The sequence below is a fragment of the Rana temporaria genome, chromosome 12, assembly GCF_905171775.1.
Source record: "Rana temporaria chromosome 12, aRanTem1.1, whole genome shotgun sequence".
Classification (NCBI taxonomy): Eukaryota; Metazoa; Chordata; class Amphibia; order Anura; family Ranidae; genus Rana; species Rana temporaria.
In genome coordinates, this window is record NC_053500.1 from 68,822,767 (window position 1) to 68,845,529 (window position 22,763).

General features: G+C 44.1%; 1 protein-coding gene across 1 annotated transcript in view; it reads right to left on the bottom strand.

Moving 5' to 3' along the window:
- Positions 1–5,111: 5,111 nt before the first annotated feature.
- LOC120919244 (syndecan 4-B-like) overlaps positions 5,112–22,763 on the bottom strand; it is a 28,967-nt gene continuing 11,315 nt past the window's right edge. Inside the window, exons 2-5 of the mRNA XM_040331308.1 lie at positions 10,498–10,636; positions 9,173–9,219; positions 7,914–8,097; positions 5,112–5,612 (exon numbers count right to left, since the gene is read on the bottom strand). Of these exons, the coding sequence (XP_040187242.1) occupies positions 5,464–5,612; positions 7,914–8,097; positions 9,173–9,219; positions 10,498–10,636 (519 nt within the window). The 3' untranslated portion in view covers positions 5,112–5,463. The remainder of the gene's footprint in view (positions 5,613–7,913; positions 8,098–9,172; positions 9,220–10,497; positions 10,637–22,763) is intronic.

A 22,763-nucleotide genomic window follows, 5' to 3' on the forward strand; every position in this document is an offset into this window, starting at 1 on the left:
TAGCGCCGACATGACCCTCCTGGACAGAAGCTGTTTGGACTGTAACAGTGACACCTCTACCAACTTTTTCTGTTTTTCTTCAGGGAGAAAAATCTTTTGCTCCAAAGAGTTGATACAGAATCCCAGGAATAACACTTCTTGTGAGGGAATCAGATTTCATTTTAAGGTTTAAGATCCATCCAATGGATTCTAGGTGAGCACAGGCTCTGTCCAAGTTCTTCTGAAGTCCTTATCTGGTTTGAGCAGAAAACAGCAGGTCGTCTAGATAAGGAATCAGATTCCTTTTGGGTGCCAGTGCTTCGGCTATTACCTTCGTGAACACCCTTGGAGACGACAGGCCGAATGGGAGAGCTCTGAATTGCAGGTGTACCACCTTCTTCCCTTCTTTCAGAGCTAACCTCAGGTATCTGAGACCTGGCAGCAATAGGAATGTGGAGGTAGGCATCCTCTAAGTTTATTAATGGCATGAAGCACCCTCGACTCAGGTTTCTTACTGAGAAGATGGAATCCATCTGAAATCTTCTGTACTCTGACTGGTTCAGCATGTTGAAATTTAAGATTATGCGGTACTTTCCTGAGGGTTTCTGAACAAGGAATATGGGAGTAGAAACCCTGGAAAAACTGTCAGGACCGGAACAATGACTCTGGATATCAGTTCCTTGATTAAGGACTTCATGGCTAGAGCCTTGTTCGGATCCCTTGTGACATTTGTCACCAGGAATCTTTTCTGAGGTTCTTCCGTGAATTCCATCACGTATCCTTGGTAGAGCAAGTTTAAAATAAACCGATTTGAAGTGATGTCTCTCCACTTGGAGAGACAGGAGAAAGGAACTCCTGGAGTCTTCCCCGACCTGGAGCAGGGAGTCATTGCAGCTTTTCGGAGGATTGAAGAGCACTCCACTCCTACCTTTTGGCTTCTGGGAAGACTTCCTCTGTGTTTCCTTCCTGCTGTCCTTTTTGCGGGCGAAACAAATACCGTACGATCAAGAATGGACTCTAGCGCTTAACAAATCCCCAGCAAAGGAATACTACACAACCTGTTCTTAGATGCCGCATCCCCATGCCAAGTTTTCAGCTACAAAGCTCTCCTAGCAGAGTTCCTTAAAGCTGCTGACATACGAATATATTCTGCTGAAGCATCCGCAATGTATGACACTGCTGCAGAAAAAGTTGTAAAGGAGTCCAGAATATCCTGTTTTGGGGAATCCACTGTACTATGGGCCTTCATCGGGTTATTCCAGTATTCTCAATTTCTAGCAACACATTGCCAGTTTCAGATTATTCATCACCGATTGCCATGCCCTTTTAAGAAGCAGGTCCATTCTTTTTTCCATAGGCTCCTTTAGCATGCCCATATCCTCAAAGGCGAGGTCAGTTGACTTTGAGACGTGTGAAAAAGCGGAATCCAGTTTTGGAACCTTGTTCCAGAGTGTCAGAATTTAGCTCAAATCTTGTCAGCTTGAAAAAAAAAAAGTTCAGGTTCCAACCACCCTTATTCACATTGGATTAGTGAATGAACTGGAAAGACACAGCCCTTTAAATCTCCCAAACCTGCATACATGCGGTCATGTAGGGAGAGCTCCTTTTCCTCTATGCTCAAAGTAGCATGGATTACTTTCAAAAGTCCTCCATCCTCTTCTAGCGACATTCTGTATTTAGAAGCAGCATCTGCTTAATCCTCCTCCACAGCATCTGTTCCATCTGGAGCAAGGGAAGCAGATTCTTGGGAAGTGTCCTGAGAGATTGGGCCCCCTGTTAATATTTAGAGTTCCTTTGAGGGACCCAGTTCTTAGGTTTGACCTTGAAAAGTGACACGGAGCTCATCAATAGTAGATACTAAATCGCCACAGAAGGATTGGGACTCCTCCTTGACTAGATTTGAAATGCAATCTGCACAAAGTGGCTTGGTCCAAGCCTCGCTTAATTTTTCTTTGCAGACAGGGCACCTTCTCTTGACTGGTTGACAGAACTTTTGGACGGCACAAACAGAAGAGAAAAAGACAAGGGACCACGTTAAAAAAGCTGCTGTACAGCACAGATCACCACACCCAGGTGCACTTAAGACCACCTCTGTGGGTCCGCCTATAAAAAAAAAAAAAAAAAAAAAAAAGTCCCCAGCTACTAGGCAGACATGTTAATCCACAAGCTACGGCACCACCAGGGAGATATGGGGGGTGAAATGGGCGAGTAACCCCCCCCCATAGGAGAAACGGCCCAGTGCCTTGCCCCCCTCCCTTTTTCGCTCCATCGCTGTATGCGCCTGCGTGATAAAAAAAAAAAACATTCTGAGAGAGGGAAAAATAAAAAAATCATGGCTCCCACCAGAGGCAGCAACGTGGAGGCCTCCTATTAAAGACTTAGTTGATGAGGCTTTTCATGTGGGAGGAACCATGATCTCAGGTGCCATCCTGAAAAACATTTTGGAAAAAAGCTCCAAAATTAAAACCAGTTCTGCTAGCAGACAATGGCTACAATATTTTCAATTACATCACTTTTGAGGAGCTGGTCAAGACCTTTTCACGCTGGGGCGTTTTTCCAGGTGCTTTTTTTTTTTCAAAAGGCACCTGAAAGAAGCCTCATCTGCAATCCCAATGTGAAAGCCCAAGTGCTTTAACACCGAGGCGCTGCGTTGGCAAAAAAAAAAAAAAAAAAAAAAATCCTGCAAGCAGCTTCTTTGCAGTGTTGAATACACCACTCCTAAAGCGCCCCTTCCCAGAGGTTTTTTTTTTTACGCCTGAACACCTTAGCGTGAAAGGGGTCTTAGCAGAGCTTTACCAGCTTTTTTTGGGTGCTGGCAGTGTGAAAAGGCTCTGAAAGCACTCGAGCTTCACATTGGGATTGCAGATGAGGCTTCTTTCAGGTGTTTTTTTTAACGCCAAAACGCATGATAAATGCCATAGTGCAGGGAAATGCAATTAGCGGACCACCAGCTGTTGAAAAACTACAAGTTCCATCATGCCTCTGAGTGTCATGCTTGTGGCTGTCAGAGTCTTGCCAATTGCATATCCCTGCCATAGTGTGAAAGGGGTCCAAGGAATGGTACCGTGGGGATCTGACCATGTTTGAGGAGCTGTGTCTTTCTGGCTCAAAGTGTTCACACACCTCATCTAAAATATATGGTACTCCATTTCATGCATTTCCTGACCGCCCACATTATGTTCAAGTCTGGGACAGAGAACTAGGTTATAGTCTGGCTCACGAGGACTAGGATAAAGCTTTTACGCTTACAATTAAAGCCACAGGAAAGAAGGTTTTTATATGGATAAACCGTTTTGTCATATCTTGCTGAGACATTTTTATTTCTAAAAAATATTTTTCCCCAGTGTATAATTATTTTTTTTTATATATAAATAAAATAATAATAAAAACCCACTCTTGAATCTGCTGCTACTATCCAAAATGTAAAAAAATAAAATTAAAATAAGCCCATTAAGTTGATTCACATCTCATGTTTGAAACAACTTGCTTTAAAATAAAAGGCTGCAAGTAAAGAAAAACTGCCATTAAAAGTTGTGAAATATAAATATTTAATAATTGCTACATATTTTACAAGATATAAAAAACAAACAAAAACTTGAAACTGTACTGTGAAGAACTGAATGACGTACTGAGCAGTTGTACACAAGGAAACCATTGTGGCTGCACTTACAAGATGGAAATGTAATTTAGCAACTGCCCTACATGTATTTAAAGTGAACCTGTCACACTTATTTTGGCGACATAGGCGGTGCAAAAGACTGTTCCATTTTTTTTTGGAAGACCTCTCCTGTCTAGAGCTAATGCACTTTCGTCATTTAATTATTTTTGTTAAACTGGGATATTTCCAAATAAGAAATACAGCTCAGGTCTCATTTTCAAACTGCTGCCAAAAAAAAAAAAATCCTGGGACATCAAAATAGTTGGTGACAGGTTCACAAGAAAATGCCCTTTGTATAAAAATATATTATACATATATACACATGGAGGTTAATATGAAACATTAAGTTAAATTACAAAAAGTAGAATTTTATTATTTGCAACAAAATTTCTACAAACACGATCAATATTAAACACTTAACCTAACATTATAAAGTGAATATTAAAAATTTAAATATTCACTTCAAAACTAACATTTCCCCTCAAAAAAAAAAAATTCTGCTGTACCAAACTATATCAATTTTATTTTTTGCACATATATATTTATTTTCACACGCACACCCAGTCATTCACTCTAAACATATGGAAAAAACACACAACATGAAGGACATGTGCTTAGACAAAAAGTGAGCTTTGCACTTGGTCAGAAAATAGTTGCTTTTATGTTAAGTTTGGCAACTGTGATGCTTACAAAGTTCAATGAAAACAGCAATCATGGGGAGATGTGTAGGTACAAATTTGTCTTCTTTCCACACAAAATCCCATTTTTATACACACACATACATTTTTATATATATATATATATATATATATATATATATATATATATATATATATATATATATATAAAAAAAAGGGGTGGTGGAATTAGAATAAACTGGGTGTAAGCAACAGGAATCCAAGCCACAAAAATTGTGCCAAGTAATTTGACATATGTTGATGGCACAAGCATGGGACCTCCGCCTAAAGGGAGCTCTATTGCGCCACATTAAGAATGAGCAATAAGTCAACATCCAGCTATTAGCAAAGGACACTCCCCAATGTGCCTTGGCAGCCAGTAGGGCACTAGACAATATACTTCAATAGCTGAGGATTCAGGTTACCTAACAGTTGACCACATCAAGGCTGGACATATCTTAATGGGAGAATGCTGTAGGGTTGAGTTTCCCCCCTCCAGTAATGGTGGCTGTCATTCACAATATCCCAGAGGCAGAGCTTGTTCCAGGGAGAGCACCCCCTCTGTAGCAGAACAAAAAGTGATGATGAATCAGTTCCAATCCCTGGAAACAGCACCGCTTCCAAGTGTTGGGTAATTGCAAACCCACGTGTAATGATCTCTATACAGCATTTGTCTACAAACAGGGTTGTCTCAGTGGAGGAAAATACAAAAATACGCATTAAAAATATATAATGATCGCTGATCCTAGAAAAACTGCAGTGTAAAGTCTGACAAAATTAAATACAGTTTATGTGCATTAGTGTTATGTATAATGAACATAAAGTCCATCTTTTATGTAGTGTACCTTAACATTTACCATAATTTCCTTGTTTTGCAACAGTTCATACATTTGGGGGAGGGGAAAATAAAAAAAGAAGTTTGCCAGTCCAGAGACTATGGCAAGCATCGTAGCTTTAGAGAGTCAACGCTTAACAGCTTATTTTGCATCCTTTCAATGCACTTTATCTGGGAAAGTCATAACGGTTTCTTGAAAGAAAAGAACAACAAATCTCTTGATGCAGTAATATGAATGCACTTTTATGAAAAAAAAGCATTTCTTGGGTCCATAAGGCATTTCAAAAAGTTCAGTCAAAAGATTTTAAAGTCTTCTATGCCTCAACTGTAGATGCCTTCTTGTAGATGGGCTTTTTCACTGCATCATAGGTGAGGTCTCCTTTGTTCCTCCTAATGCGCATGACCAACAAAACAATGATGAAGATGGCGAACAGCAGGCCAACTAGAGCACCAGCAGCAAGAGCTGTGAAAGAAAAGAATATATAATTTTTAATATAAATCTACTAGCTCGCACAGAATTTTTGCTTGTACATGATTAGATGTGTGAAGTCAGCTCATACACCAAGCTATAGGGAAAAAAATCCCTTGGAAAAGCGAGCAGTCCATTTGTCGTTTAAGAAATCGGCATCGGCCGATTATTGAAAAAAAAAAAAAAAGCCGATTTTCGGCTGCCGCGCTAAAAAACCCCGCTCCACCTACAGCAGCACGAGAAATGGATCCTTCAGCCACGCTACTGGTAGCCTGCGCGGCGGCCCCGCCCCCCCTACCTCGGCGGGCTGTAGCAGAAAGCAAACTTGTCACAAGCCCAAGCAGCTGCAGTACAAGTTGTCTGCGCAAAGAGATCACAAAAGCTTCCTGCATGCTGGAACGGTGGCGGGATTACTGAACATGGGCTCTAGGCTACGGCTCCAGCTCTGATAGGTGCCTCGGCTCTCTAGTGATTGTACATAGTACTCCAACTCACGTGGGAGCTCACAGGTGTCATCCAATGGACAGTGCTGGAGGGAACAGTGTACATGGTGCACACCCCTGTATATACACACACACACACACACACACACACACACACACACACACATACATACATAATCCCCACCCACGGCCAGCTCCATCCATCCCCCTTCACAATACATCCCCCACCCACGGCCAGCTCCATCCGTCCCCCTTCACAATACATCCCCCACCCACGGCCAGCTCCATCCCCCTTTACAATGCATCCCCCACCCACGGCCAGCTCCATCCATCCATCCCCCTTCACAATACATCCCCCACCCACGGCCAGCTGCATCCATCCCTTCACAATGCATCCCCCACCCACGGCCAGCTCCATCCATCCATCCCCCTTCACAATACATCCCCCACCCACGGCCAGCTGCATCCATCCCTTCACAATGCATCCCCCACCCACGGCCAGCTCCATCCATCCATCCCCCTTCACAATACATCCCCCACCCACGGCCAGCTGCATCCATCCCTTCACAATGCATCCCCCACCCACGGCCAGCTCCATCCATCCATCCCCCTTCACAATACATCCCCCACCCACCGCCAGCTGCATCCATCCACCCCCCTCCCTCCACAGCCAGCACCATCCATCTCTCCCCCTCCACAATGCATCCTCCACCCACGGCCAGCTCCATCCCCCTCCACAATGCATTCCCCACCCAGGGCCAGCTCCATCCATCCACCCCTTTCCCTCCATCCACAGCCAGCACCATCCATCTCTTCCCCTCCACAACGCATCCCCCCTCCAAGGCCAGCAACATCCAGCCATCCCCCTCTACAACGCATCCCCCACCCACGGCCAGCATCATCCATCCCCCTCCACAACACATCCACCGCCAGCACCATCCATCGCCAGCACCATCCATCTATCCCCCTCCACAACACATCCCCCACCCAGCACCATTCATCCATCCCCCTCCACAATGCATCCCCCACGCACAGCCAGCACCATCTTTCCCCCTCCACAACGCATCTCCCACCCACGCCCAGCACCATCCTTCCCCCACCCAGCACCATTCATCCACCCCCCTCCACAATGCATCCCCCAGGCACAGCCAGCACCATCTTTCCCCCTCCACAGCGCATCTCCCACCCACGCCCAGCACCATTCATCCACCCCCCTCCACAATGCATCCCCCAGGCACAGCCAGCACCATCTTTCCCCCTCCACAACGCATCACCCACGCCCAGCACCATCCATCCTCCTCCACAATGCATCTTAATCCAAAAAAATCGGCCCAAAATATCGGCCGCAAAAATCGGCCATCGGCTGCCCCGATTTCTAAATATCGGCCAGAGAAAAACCCATATCGGTCGACCTCTACTCCCAATGCCTAGTTCACACCTATGCATTTTTTTTAGTGCATTTTCAGTTTTGCAGAAATGCACTACAGTCAACTTTCTATGAATGTAGTTCACATCTATGCATTTTTTGGAAAGGGACAGGGGCTTTTCTGGTTTTTGGTTCCATAGGCCTTCAATGGATTAAAAGCATGTATTGAAAAACACTAAATGCACCTGGCATATGCAACCTGCATAGGTGTGAACCAGGCCTAAGGGCAATAAAGTAGAACCAGCCTTTATTGCAATAGGAACTTGATCAAATAGAATTCACATTGCTTTTCCTTCCAATCAAAGCGTACAACAAACACTTGTTCAGATTAATATGGCAGTATAGTACAAACAGGAACTGTGCAGAAATCTAAAAAACATACTATATGGAAGGAAGTGGGTTAATAAAATAAATAAAAAAACCTACCGACTATAACTTCAGTCTTGCTGAAGAAGCTGTTGGCAGTGCTAGCCATGGAGATTTCATTGGATGTTTCAGACTCATCAGGTATGAGATTCTTCCTGGGTATTATCTCATTTTCATTCTGGAGGAAATCATCATTCTTCAAGTCAATGACATCGTTTTCTGGAATCTTGTTACCCATAGTAGTCTGCAATTGATGGGATAAAAAAAATAAAATAAAAAGTTATCCCAACTTTTCAGCAAAGTATGCAAGAAAAAGCTTAGCGTTCCTCTACTCTGGAAGGGTATGTACAACAGCTTGGTAGGTACTAGGGTTGTCCCGATACCGAGTATTTGCGGGAGTACTCGCAGGAGGAATTGTACCCCCGATACTGAAATACAATACTTGTTCCCCCCCGCCGCCGCAAAGCGGGGAACATTACAGCTTTCGTTTGAATAGCTGTATCCCCGCCGTGTATAGACACTCCCCCTTGCATGGGATTGGACGGATGATCTGTCCAATCCCGAGCAAGGGGGAGTGTCTATACGCGGCGGGGATACAGCTATTCAAACAAAAGCTGTAATGTTCCCCGCACGCTGATTAACGGGGGCACCATCAAGGTATGTAGGACATGGTTGAAATATGTGGGGGAACATGGCTGGAATATGTGGGGGGACATTAAAAAAAAAAAAAAAAAAAATCGGTATTGGCGAGTACATAAAAAAAAAATAATAATAATAATAATAATAATAATAATAATAATACTTGTACTCAGTCCTAAAAAAGTGGTATCGGGACAACCCTAGTAGGTACTTCTGGTTTTAAAAATTATGGTGGGCTTATGAATAAATGGCCAACTAAGCAACTCCAAAATTACATTCTCTTCAACCCCCCCCCCCAGCCAAAAATGCATAACTAACACACACACACACACACACACACACACAATATAAAATGAACAGTTAAAAATATTCAAGGATTCTGAACAAAACAAAGATCCAAAACACTGGAAAAAGAATCTGGCCTCATTTGTATTCAGTGTGCATTTGCAACATGTTGAAACTTGAGCTAGACGATATATACACACACACACACACACACACACACACACACACACACACACACACACACAACCACAAAAGAAACAGTTATACCCCCCCCGATCAAAGGATGAAAGTGATGCACACACACACACACAACCACAAAAGAAACAGTTATACCCCCCCCGAGCAAAGGATCAAAGTGATGCAGCAGTACAGTACATTCTAAACTCAATACTCACAGTGGGCGTGTCCAGAGTTGATTCAAGGTCATCCATTTCATCATCATCTGTAAAGGAGGAAAGCAGATTAAGATAAAATATCAGTATACATTTCAAAGGACTTACCACGTTCAGCAAGACCAAAAAGGGGTAGTAGGCAGACAAGACTGCTTATGAAGACATGAGTCAGTACAATATTACACCTACTTATATCAACAGGATTAAACTTAATGGTCTGTAGTTTAACCACTTCAATACCAGGCACTTACACCCCGTCCTGCCCAAAACAATTTTCAGCATTCAGCACCGTTGCACTTTGAATGGCCATTGCACGGTCATGCTACATTGTGCCCAAACTAAATTTTTATCATTTCCTACAAAGCTTTTTGGTGGTATTTGACCACCACTGCGGTTTTTATTTTTTGCCAAATTTAAAAAGACCAACATTTTAAAAAAAATAAAAAATGTTTGTTATAAAATGTCCCCCCCCCCCCACTGATGAGCTACTGACAATTATTGGGGCACTGCTGGGCATGAGATTTGTACATTTGAGGGGGCCGTGCTGATTATCAGCAAAGACCCCCCCCCCCTCTGACAGGCAGAGCCGGCGATTCGCTATCCCCATCAGCAAACCGAGAAATGTCGCTTACCGGTTCACGTGGCAAGAAGGCCGACAGGCTTATCACGATCGGAGATGCGGGGTGTCAGACTGACACGCCGCGACCGCCAGCGTGTTATACTGCTGGACGTCAATATGCTATTGCCCAAATGGAAAGTGGAAAAAAAAAAAAAAAAAAAAAGTGTAACATTTCAGAAGACTTGCATGTTTACTTAGAACACAAGCTTCTCCAAGAACCAAATCTTGTCGTCGTCCCCCCCAGTCTATTCTAACCACACCTTGTTTATCTTTCCTATGCATTTATGTGTCAAATATGTTTCAACACGTCCTGTAGGCACCGGAGATATACTTGGAGCCTACGTGGAAGAAATACAATGAGGGAAGCAAGTGTTTACACTTTGAACACTACTGTACAAGTACATTTTTTTCCCCCGGCCATGGCAGCGATTTCCCTTTACAAACTGAATCTGTCCCCTTTCATTCAACATCACCTTAAAAACTATCCTTGTAGGAATTTTAATAAGCCTGCTGCACTGGTCCCCGCCCCCCCCATGACATCTTTATAGATGTAAAGTCAGCATGTACAAATCAAAGTTACTAGCCCATTTTGGGTCATAACATGCTCAGTATTATTTATACATTGGCGATATATAGGCCCATGACGCACCTCAGTGCATCATTCAAACAAAGTGTTTTGATTGTTCTATAACTGATAAACAAGTTTTACCTCCTGAGGCAGACCCTTCATCTGAATCCGAATCCACGTCATCATAATAGTCATCCAAATCCTCGTCATCAGGCAGAGACCCAGAGGACTCCATAAGGTCAAACATTCCATTAGGGTCCATTGTCTCAGTTTCTCTTATCTACAGTAGGGTGAAAAAAATTAAATACATTTAATATACCACAAAACCTAGGTAAATTCATAGTATGGCAGCAACAACCACAGATTACACTGAACTCGTGAACTACAAGGGGGCTATACAAAGCCTTTTCATATTTGGGACACAAGGATGATAAACCCCTACTGACCCTGGTGCAGAAGACTTCCCACTTACTTTCTGGCCATCCTATGGCAATGGCCGTAGCCACTAGGGTAGACAGAGCTGTAAACTCCTGGTCAAGTCCCTGGATAAAGTAGCCCTAGGTAATCAAAACGCAAGCAATCTCCCAAAGATTAGGTTATTGGTTCTAGGTGGACCTGGCATTGACACCACCCTGGTACTATACCAAGTCAATGAGGGATAAAGGTGACCAACCCATTCAGGACTATACCCCTTTTAGAAGAGACCCACCAAATTTCAATTCATGTATGGGCAGGCTGGTTGTAGACAAGTTGAACGATCAACTTGTCTACAACTAGCCTATGTGAAGATTCTCTTGATCAGCACTACCAGCTATAGCCAGTGGTGCAGATCAGTGTATTCTGACTGCAGGAAGTCTCCCCCACGGTCAGAAGACAATAGCTCAGCAGTAATCCCTCAAGCAAGAGGTATTCCCTTCTTGATGGCTTCTGCTGGATGAGCCAAAAATAATGGGGTGTGGGGGGGTATAAAACCACAACTCCACATTACAAATGCACCTATACCTTTGGCAGGAACACTGTCAATGTCAGCATTGCCTTCTCAAGGAGACATTTCAATAATTAAAACAGGTTGGTAGAGAAGTTTACAGCAAGCGTTACAACCACACCTGATTAACAGGAACACGCCTAACAAAATATGTAAAAGACTTAAGTTGCTGTGCATAGGAGGTATGACGCAAAAACATTACAATGCTGAAAAGTAAAAATTCTAGTGACCACAAACGTGAATCATAAGAGGCCTAAACAGGCTCTTGCCGATTGAACACAGGCAGATTCCTAGGAGGGCCTTCACACAGGAGTCATCATTTGAGTCATGTTTTGTGCCAAGGCACAGATGATGAATTCCTGTTCCAAGTTGCTTCAGTTTGCACAATCAGTTAACCGACTCGGATGCATGACGGACATGCCTTTGTTTACATCTGCCTTCTCATAGGCATACACTGTGGTTCAGTCTGGATCTGTCTGAAAGACAAACAGATTGAGACTGAATGCTTGTGTAAAGAGGGCCCAAAAAAAAATGTTTTATTTATATATATATATATATATATATATATATATATATATATATATATATATATATATATATATATATATATATATATAAAATAGGGTCTTCTGACACGAACAGATGACTAGTGGAAGTCACCAACCACAGAACATTGGAGAGCCAAGCAAACTGCCAATCCACATGACTGGCCAAGTACGTTACCAATATTCCGGACGTGCAATGCCAACCAGATGTATTATAGTACAGGGCAAACATCTAAGGCTTCATTTCCACTGGCGTTTTTACAGCCACTTTTCTGAGCGTTTTTTACAGCTTAAAAACGCCTGTCCATGTTATTCTATGGCATCATGCCCACATAGACATTTGAGCTGCAAATGGCATAGGCTTTTTTACTGCTTAAAAACGCCTAACAGTGGCTGTAAAAACGCCAGTGGAAATGAAGCCTAATACTTTAGCTTGCAGCAACCAGATCACAATGTGGAAGTTACAAGGCAGACAAACCGTAAAATGACATGAAAATAAATAGATCACATGGCCATTAAGTAGTGGATATGTATGGATTTTAAGGATATTGCATGGTGTCCCTTTAAGCCAGCGTTTCTCAGCTTCAGTCCTCAAGGCGCCCCAACAGGTCATGTTTTCAGGATTTCCCTTGGATGAAATGGCTGTGGTAATTGCTAAGGCTGGGTTCACACTTGTCCGACTAACGGTCCTACATTGGGAGCCTCATGTAGCATGACGTGTGAAAATCAATGTTTCCCTATGAGAGCTGTCTTAACTGGTCCTACACAAGTCGGTCCGACTTTGAAAATGCTCCCTGTACTACTTTTGGTCCTACATTGATCCTACTTCAACCCATTGAATATCATTGAAGTCGGCCCAAAGTAGTATCCTGTTCATGAAAGTCGGATGGATGTAGGACCAATGTAGGATAAATGTAGGACCAATGTAGCAGAGCAAAGTAGGATGAAAGTAGTGTAGTAGTGTGAACCCAGCCTGAGGCAGTGAAGCTGATCAAATCACCTGTGCAAAATATTGGAAATCCTGAAAAACATGTCCTGTTGGGGCCCCTTGAGGAGTTGAGAAACACCGCTTTACGCTACCAATAGATGGAGTACAATTTTCAATCCATCTACAGCTGTTACCCCTTGACAGACGAGCTCAATCTAAACAAGCAACTTCTGTTGAGTGGAACTGTTGGAAAACTTTCAATCAGCTGACTGTAGCCAATAGGATCCAATCACTGATCAATGTATTCTGACGGTGGAAGAGTCCTGCTGTCAGTATACAAATGGCACAGTGTAGACAACACACAGATGGGAATCTAACAAGGTTATCAAGTACATCAACAGATCTGCAGCTTTCCATGCATGTTCTTGCAATATGCATTGCCCAATTGTTTTACAAGAGCAAAAAAACAAGTCCCCCCACCCATGCTGTATATAGTAATCAATGTGGATAATATTTAACTAGCATTCAAGATAAGCTGTACTCCTAACAAGGTCAGTCTCTGGGACAAAAAAACAGTTCAACATGCTCATTACTTAAGAGTTAAACCAAGCTGGAATGTCACATTTTACATTACTTTTAATAACTAGGAATAATAAGCGAGAGCAGCACCCTGGTTTATACAGTCGTTCCTTTCTAGCAAATCATGTACACAGACCATGCTACAAGAATGTACTCCAGCTACATTTACATGCTTTCAAATACTAGTCTTCAATCTTCTCCTTCTCACAGAATCCTACTGGTCAAACTTGATTGAAAACACAGTTAAAGTATGCAAAGCATCCAAGATGGGAGGGGGCTTTTAGGCAATAGAGGAAAAACAAAAATCTGAAAAAGTCTGCACTTTCCATCTAACAAGAACTTGGCTTCCCAGAGGGCAGGCAGCAAAACAGCTTACCATCTGAATACAGCATATGAGCAGAGACTCTAATTGTCTACAGAGAACCTGGCACAGGTGCAGATCACACACACACACACTCCATTGCTAAAAGATACACACGTATTTATTCCCAACCTTCTGATCATGCCTACTAGCAATTAAAAACCTATATTGTAGCAACAGGGATGTAATGAACTAGCAGTGGTCATCAACCCTGCCCTACAGGGTCCACTAACAGGCCAGGTTTGAAAGATAACTGAAATACATCCCATGTGATATCATTTGCTGCTCAGTGATTGCAGTATTCTAGTCTGCATCTCCCCATGGTAATACATAAAACCTGGCCTGTTAGCCCCCATTCACACCTAGGCGTTTTTACGCCTGTAGTGCTACGCCGCTGCCGCCAGAGGGATGAAAACACATGTCCCTCTATGGAGATGGTTCACATCTTCATGCTGAAAAAAGGTCCCGGACCTTTTTTTCAGGCGGCTTTTGGCTAGGAGATGGGAACCTTCTCCATAGAGGGGGTCAATCTGGGGCACATCTAAGCGGACAATACCGGCGTTTTGTCGCCGCAAATCGCGGTACAAAACGCCGCTATTTGTACCGCGATTTGCGGCGACAAAACGCCGCGAATTTGTCTGCCTAGGTGTGAATGGAGCCTTAGTGGGCCCTGTAGGGCAGGGTTGATGACCACTGAACTAGAGTATTGAGATGCTGCAAACTAATCTCTAAAGTCCTCTGTGCAGTCCACTTGCATGACTGTTTGCAATGAGGCCTACAGACAGACAACATCCCCTCACTTGCTTGTGCCATCCAGTAAGCCTAAATCCAAGAGCACAAATAGTGTCATTTCAAGAGCCTGCTGGAGAAGACAGAAAATAGCACTGAAGTGAGGGGCGCACATTCCAACATCTGATGCGATTCGTCCTTCAAAATTTGACCAGAGGAACCCTGCTAAAATTTGGTGGCAAGGGGAAAGAATGGCACGTTTTAAAGTGATGTCAGAATGCCCCCTTGCAAACATGATTTTTTTTGGTCTTTATGCTGCCAGCTCTGCAAAGTGACACTGGAGTCTATGCAGGCCCTATAAAGAGGAAGGGCAGCCACAACTCGAGGAACCCCCAGCAATCTCTGGAGCAACTCTAGGGTTCCACATAATCCCAATGAGAATGGCTGCTATAGTGTGGCACATGCAAGTCAATGGAGGAAGAAAAAAAAAAAAGTGATTCCAATCAAAAATATTGGTGGGACAATGCAATGTAGCCATTTGTAAACTTCATTGCCATTTTGAGATTTAAACTTTAGGCAAGGAGCAGTTTTGAGAAATCCATGTGATGCATTTTGTTATATGCAGATATCAGAGCACTGAAATGAGAAACATGCTGTAGAGGAAAGCCGAGCCAGCCCCTCAATCTGCACTGGAGACAGGAAATACCTTCTTTGATTCATTCTTAAACTCCATGGAGGGAGAGATTCCAAGCCTGGGGGGCGGTTTCCGGAGTAGAACAGAGCTCAGAGTCTGTCTGTACACGTTTGGTGAAAAGAGCAAAACAAGGGTAATCACAGCACATTATCATCCCTGCAATACCCTCCACAAGGTGTTTTAAATTGAAGTGAATTTATAGAATAGAAATTCTACAGACTTCAAAATCCACAGGGGGGCAATTCTTGACCCTGTCTAACCATGCAGATGTATGCATTTGCCACACAATCCAAAATTTAGTGATGAACGGATCTTAAAGTTAGAAGCTGAAATTAATGAGAAACACTGGGGAAGGGAGCATCACTGAACTGAAGACATTTTTTGTTACTACCAAAAAGAAATCCTGAACAACCCAACACGCTCTAAATTGGTCTTCTGATCTGAAGTACTAGAATAGTTCAATATTCTGAGAAAAGGGAAGGTGTGACCAGAAAAGGTTTATATTCTCAGCGAAGAGCCTATAGACTAGGGGTAGCCACTACAAACTCTATCATGCCTCTGTCTTTGAAAGTCCTGCTTGTAGCTGCCTCTCAGGATTTGTAGTCTCAACTTCTGGCATGCCAAGGTTGTCCACCCTTCAATTGTTGTACAGGATAGATCAGGAGACCATCAGCCTACATCTTGGACCACATTTGCTGCTGGACAAACAATGCCCAATTTGGTCTTTGGAAACAGGAAATTAACACTTTAGTAGACTGCATAATAAAAGTGTCTACGGTGAAAGCCATTTCATTGCCTGACCTCTAGTCTATTGACCATGGCTATCAGTAATGAATGAGTTGTTTGCCTAGACCTGGGATCATGCAGAGATTCCCGATTACAGTGTAAAGTCATTTGCACACCAATAGTGCCAGGCTCCATAGAAATAGGCACAAAGTAATTATGCAGAAAAGGGACAATCTGTTTACCTCCCCAGGAGGAGACCACCTTATCTAGTTACTCCAAGTAATAAAAATAAATTATGGTTCAGAAAAGTGCATACAAGGAACACACACACACACACACACACACACACACACAATTAAAATGTAGCATAAAGCCTGCATTCACACGAACAGAGTTCTAGGCGTTTTACAAGCCGTTTGCATGTGTATCAGGCTCTATGCACACTGGTATAAAATGTTGCTTCTACAGGAGTTGTGTTCTGCCATTGTGTTGCGTCCTGAGCTGGGCCAGGTAGGGCAGTTTAGGTGCAAAAACTGGAGTATAACTGCATATCTGCAGGCGCTCACATTAAAATCAAACACAAGGATTCTGCATGTCAGGCATAGAGAAACCCTGCAAAGACACTCAGGTTGAATGGGGCACACACACACACACACACACACACACACACACACACACACACACTGGATCAAGAAAAGTGGTCATAGGCATAGCACTTGATTGGAGGAGACACATGCCAATCATTCAACTCGGCAAGTGAAAGTAGAACTATGGGGGGGGGTAAAAAAAAAAAAAATGATAGAGTAAGGGATGTCATAATCCATCAGGTTTTAGGCTGCATTCAGACCTGAGCGTAGGTCGTTCGGTTGTTTTTTTCTGGCGTTTTTTCCAGCGTTTTGTTGCGCATATTCATGCTTATTTGCGCGTTTGCATACAGCGTCGTCCGACGTTTTTGTACTTTGACGTTTTTTATTTTAGCCAATAGGAAAAAAAATCATCATCTTTTCATCACTTGTTGCCATGTTGGTAGATTTTTTTTATCTTGTGCCTGGGTGAAATGTTCTATTGATTAAAGCAACAAAACGCCCGTAGCAAACGCTCGTTGTCGCGCTAGTCGCTTGAAGCGAGCGTTTCCATTACTTCCTATGGGAAATAGAAATGCTGAAAAATGCCCGATTCGCGCGACAAAAAAAGGGTCCGAAACTTGTTTGAGCTTCAGGCGTTTTGGAGTGGAGATGTGAACCATCTCCATAGGGAATAATGTATTTTTCCCCCCCTCTAGCGTTTGAGCGTCGCGCTTCAGGCGTCAAAACGCTCAGGTGTGAATGCAGCCTTACATCCCATTGGGGAGATTTACCTTTACTTCCTGTCCCATAGCTAAAAACAGGAAGTGAGGAAATCCCTGTCCACATTAGATTCCCCCTCTTACTTTTTCTGGGAACAACCTAAAATGTAAGCTCATTTTACTTGCTATGCTAATGGCAAGCATGACAAAGTGAATTTCCAACAACGACACAGACAGCAATAACATCTAATAGGCGTCCTAAACACTTCCACGCCATTTTATTTTCTTATTTATATAAAGGTTTTGCCTTTAGTTATCCTGTAGGGCAGAGACACAAATTGGCTGGCTATTCAAGGATGCCAGTCAGTTGTCCTCCTGCAGCAAAGATCACATGACCAATGCCACATGATTTGCCAATAAAGGAGCAAGCAACCATCACCCCCCCCCCCCCCCCCCCCAAGTAGTGCAATACTGTACACACATTAGTCTTTAAAGTTCTACTGGCACATTACATTAAAGGAAGACAAGCTTATATAAAAAATAGCCCATTTACCCTCATATCCTATGGCAAAATGCTGAAAGGACAATACTACTTCATACTCTGCTTGTATACAAGGAGTCAAACTAATCATAACCTACAATAAAGCATCTCAGACCAGCAAATTGATCAAGTAAAGCAAATCAGAGAAAGCTGTAAAAGGAGATAACGCAGTTGGAACACGGGACAAGCACCTGTTGGAACAAAGTACACCCGTACAATAGAGCTATTCTTTTTCACTCTCAGGTAAACATGTCTGTACGCGCTTGTGAAACCTGTATAAAGGGAATTGTACTTTTCCCATTTCAAAAGGAAACAAGATACCTGTTACTTTATGTAACTCATGCAAGACTTTCCTAGGGCAGAGCAGAAAACACTTGTATTTTATGATATTGGGCAAAACATAATGGCTGACCGTTCTCAGGATTCCAAGGAGTATTTCGGTAGTACATAGAAATGCACAACTTGTGACCCACCATCCAAGCTTGGAATGAGAAAACTAGAGGCTGCTATTGCTGATCTTGTTCAAGTTCTAGCCTCCTGGCGGTCTCTGAAATCAAACAATGACCTGGAACAAGCACACAGGTCAGAGTCAGCACTCCCAACATGCATACTTATTCTGACTCAGCAACAATACGGGAACAATTAATCAGCATGACAACTGGAGGGGGGGGGGGGGGGGGTCAGCAATGGCACTCTACATAGTTCCTTCGAAAATATCAATCTTGAGGCCAACTCTGGTCAGATGCAATCAAGATAAATCTAATACAGCACTATAGAACAGATTCAGGGGGATAATTTGACATGCCATTTTAATACTTTGCTCACCGATTTTCAATCTACTTACTGTGACTGAAGAATCTTAAGACTTTACCATAAAAAGAAGGGATTGCTGACAGGAGTAGAAAATACAGAGAGGGATGACCGCGACAACATACTGCTGCTGGGCTGTATTTGGTAAAGAGTTGAAAAGCGAAGTCACCAACCTGGCTATGCTCTATGGGGGCCTGGATCAAAGTTATTTGGCATGCAAGATTTTGCCTATGTTTCAGTTGAATTGCTAGAGTTTCTGGTCAGCTGTCATCATATTATAAGTGTTCTAGAACTGATATGCCATGGCAATAAAATGTACCCAGGGCAGTACACGGTTCCCTGCAGAGAGGAACATGGGCTACTCCATGAAAAAGTATGTGCATGGTCTGTTGATGTTGCTGCTTTTATTCTCCGACAATATCCACCCCAAGGGGACCAGAGGCTGTTCCGCCACCTGGTTATGAGACACTTAAATCCAAGGAACAGAATATGTTGGCACTGGGATCACGACCATGTCAGTGGATACAAGACCTCCTTGCAGCATCTACTTGCTCAGAATAGAAGAAAAAAAAAAAAAAAACCCTTGCACATTTGTGGAATATGTGTGTTACCAATGAACAGCCAGCCTGGGCCTCTCATTTGCCAACATGCACTAGTAACAAAGATTGGAGATGATTTCATAGCTGTGCAGGCATGTGAGATGATCTGTCTCATAACAAAGTATTTCAGGTGCAAGATAAACATTTGGACCTAAAATGTACCAAATTAACAAAGGTAGGGAATTATGAATGCAATAGAAAGTTTGAAGATAATCTTTTTAATATAAAATGTGGGAACAGTAAAGGCCCATACACACGATCGAACTTTGACAACGGTCTGATGGACGTGTTTTAGCAGACAATCTGACTGTACGCTCCATTGGACAAATGTTCGCTGTGCATGCTCTCAAACTAACAAATGTCAGATGGAGGATAATGCAATCGTGTGTACACAAGTCCAAAGTAAACACGCATGCTCAGAACCAATGCTAAAGTTCAAACAATAGCAGAAGTTGCCCAAACGGTGGCGGTAAAGAGCAGAATTCACGTGATTTGGTGAATGTTGGCTGAAAAAGTTCTGCCATGTGTATGCAGAACAAGTTCATGGCCAATGACCAAAAGCCCATGTGAGATTTCTGCCCACCCATTTGGCAAAACCGGAAATGAGGTGCAACTTTTAGAAGAGTGATGGTTAGATCCTTCAGGATTTTACAGCTGTTCATGTCCCCATGAGAAGAGACTTGTCACTTCCGGTCTAGTGACAGGTAGACAAGGAAGTGACACAGCATTCGAAACCCAACAAAATTTCAACCCTCCCCCACTATGCAAAACTAGATTATAGCTGGAGTTAGGCTTTAAATGCAGGACTTTTGGCAAGAATCCCTGATGGTACGCCCCCACCCCAAGCACAAAATCATGCAGCCAAGACTGGTTAAGTAAAGATCTATAGAGTAAAAGGTCTACAAAGAAGAGTCGTCTTAGTCCTAAGGAATGACGTGGTCAGGATGTGAAGCATGAACACATCATAATAGGTAGACACGCACAGGCTGTTTACCCTACATGTAAAAGGCACCTGGAGCCCTGCGCTGCATACAGGACTACTCTATGTGAAAGCACAACAAAGGCCAGCTCTTCCAAACATTCACCATAGGCTCGCAATGAATAGTACTGCAGCTGTTCTGTTCATAGAGATGTGTCATGCACATGTGAAATTACTAAGCGAGGGGAGGAACACGCAATGGACGTGCAGTACTGGCAACAAGAAAGATTTTAAATAAAGAAGTTATTGACTTGGCAGTAATCATTAGTCATGGGAAGGGTGTAAAAAAGGTACTCAACTGCTCCTCCCTTGTTTGCACAATGAACTAGATTAGAATATGGAAAATAGATGTACTGCACAAACTATTGTCAGGAAGCTTGATCCAAATTAAAATGGAACTCCAACCAAAATGATGATTTAGCGTACAGACGGCTCCCTCACTTTCTTTTTTTTTTTTTTTGTTCCAAAATGTGTTTATTGACTCTTCAGCAGTAACAATTTACAAGACACATGGCACAATGATGTTCGTACATACGTAAAGTGGGTGCCTGCGGGCGCAGCCGCTAACCCTTACACTGGTAGAACATAGGTAAGCATCATATAGCGGCAGTCCATCAGTCGTATGTGGCAGCCATCGTGTGGAGCCTCGGCCAGCAGTCCCATATGCTTGTGCGTGTGTATGTATTACGGCTGGTGGCGTTGATGCGCCGAATGCGAGAACAACGTGGAGTAACCTAAGCCTTGGGTAGGGCTTCCAGGGAGAGAACGTGTAATGATCCCTCTAACTAGCCCTAGGGCTTATCGAGGGTGGTGGTGGAAAGCCGGCCACAGGTGATAACCTACATGTAGGGTGAGTTTCTAGGCTTATCTCCCTAACCTTAACTCACTTCTGGTGGCCGGGTCTGTCCGCCTAGAGACGTCCCTGCGAACAGGAGAGGGCGTGAGTATGTTTAACCAAAAAGATAGAAAAAAAGAGATAAAAAGGTAAGGGGGAGGGGATTGGGGCGGTGGGGGAGGGAGCAGACAATGGGGGAAGGGGTGTGGACTGGAGGTGAAGTGCAGCCCGCCACAGCTCGGCGGGGGAGGAGGAGGGCAAATTTCAGGGTCAGAGTCGTCAGGGTCAGGCCGTCCTGTAGTCTGCTGTCGTAGTGAAGTGTTTCCAACAAGCCCATGTCTCGTTGAACCTCGTAGGGTTGTCATTGGCTTGATGGATAAGGTCTTCCATCTCCATTGTTCTTTGGATACGTTGGAACCAGTCGACTAGCGAGGGTGGTTGTGGGGATAGCCACCTAATTGGGATGCACATCCTCGCCGCGTTCACCATGTGCATGGCCAGTGATCGGTTGTAGCCCCTCGGGAGCGTCTGGGCATGGTGGAGAAGATATTGCGCAGGCGTAAACTCTAGTGTGTCTGTTGTTATGCGTGCAATGTAGTTGTGGACCTCCATCCAGTATGAGGTGAGTGATGGGCATGTCCACCATATGTGGAGGAAAGAGCCCGTCTCCCGGTGGCATCTCCAGCAGATTTCGGGGAGCGTAGGATCAATTTTGTGTAATTTGAGCGGAGTCTTGTACCACCGGGAGAGGAGCTTGTACGCGTTCTCCTGAGTTTGGACGTTAGCCGAGCCCTTGTGGGCCCGTCTGTATACCGCTTCCCATTCCACCTCCGTGAGATCAAGAGCGATATCCCTCTCCCACTGTTGGTTAGCCCAGTGTATTTTGGACGAGTGCGTGGAAAACAGTAAGCCGTAGATTATAGAGATAAGGTGTCTTTGTGATCCCTTACTGGCGCATAGGTTCTCGAAGGGGGAGCAGGGTCTAGACCATTGGAGGCTCGGGGCCGTCCTGTCTAGGAAGTGTCTGATTTGTATGTATGTCCAGAAAGGGAACTCGTCTTTGTCAGTCTTGGCTGCCAGTTCTGCTTGGAGCATGAGTCTACCTGAGGTAAAGAATTGGCCCGCCTGTACCGACCCATGAGGCCATCTGTCTGCCAGAAAGGCTGGGTGCATGCCCGGGGGGGAAGTCAGGGTTCAGTCTGAGGGGGGTCAGTGGGCCGCATTGGTCCGACAGCTTGTATTTGGTGCAAGCTTCCCGGAAGGCCCGCAGCGATGGAAGTATGAGGGGGTGGTCCCTGCAGGCCGGGGGGGTGTTGCTTCGTGAGACCCATGGCAGGTGCGTCAGTGGGAGGGAAGAGAACGATTGTTCCAGCCCCACCCACTGTTTGTGTGTCCCATTGGTGGCCCAGTCCACTATTCTGGTGAGGCTGCAGGCCAGGTAGTATTTGTGAAGGTCCGGGAGGCCTAGGCCACCTAGTGGTTTGGGGACCGTGAGCCGGGCATAACTCAGGCGGGGGTGGGTGCCTCGCCATACAAAGGTCGTGCAAGCCGCCCTAAAGGATGAAAAGAACGCCGGGGGGAGCTTGATGGGGATTGCTTGCATGGCGTACAGTATCCGGGGGAGGATATTCATCTTGATCACCGCCACCCTACCGAACCAAGACAGGTGTTTCGAGGACCATCCCCTCAAGTCCTTCACTACCGTTTGGAGCAGCGCCAGATGGTTGAGGGCGTATAGGTTCGAGAGGGAGGCGGGGAGCTGTATCCCTAAATACGTGATGGCTCTGGCGCTCCATTTAAAGGGGAAGTTT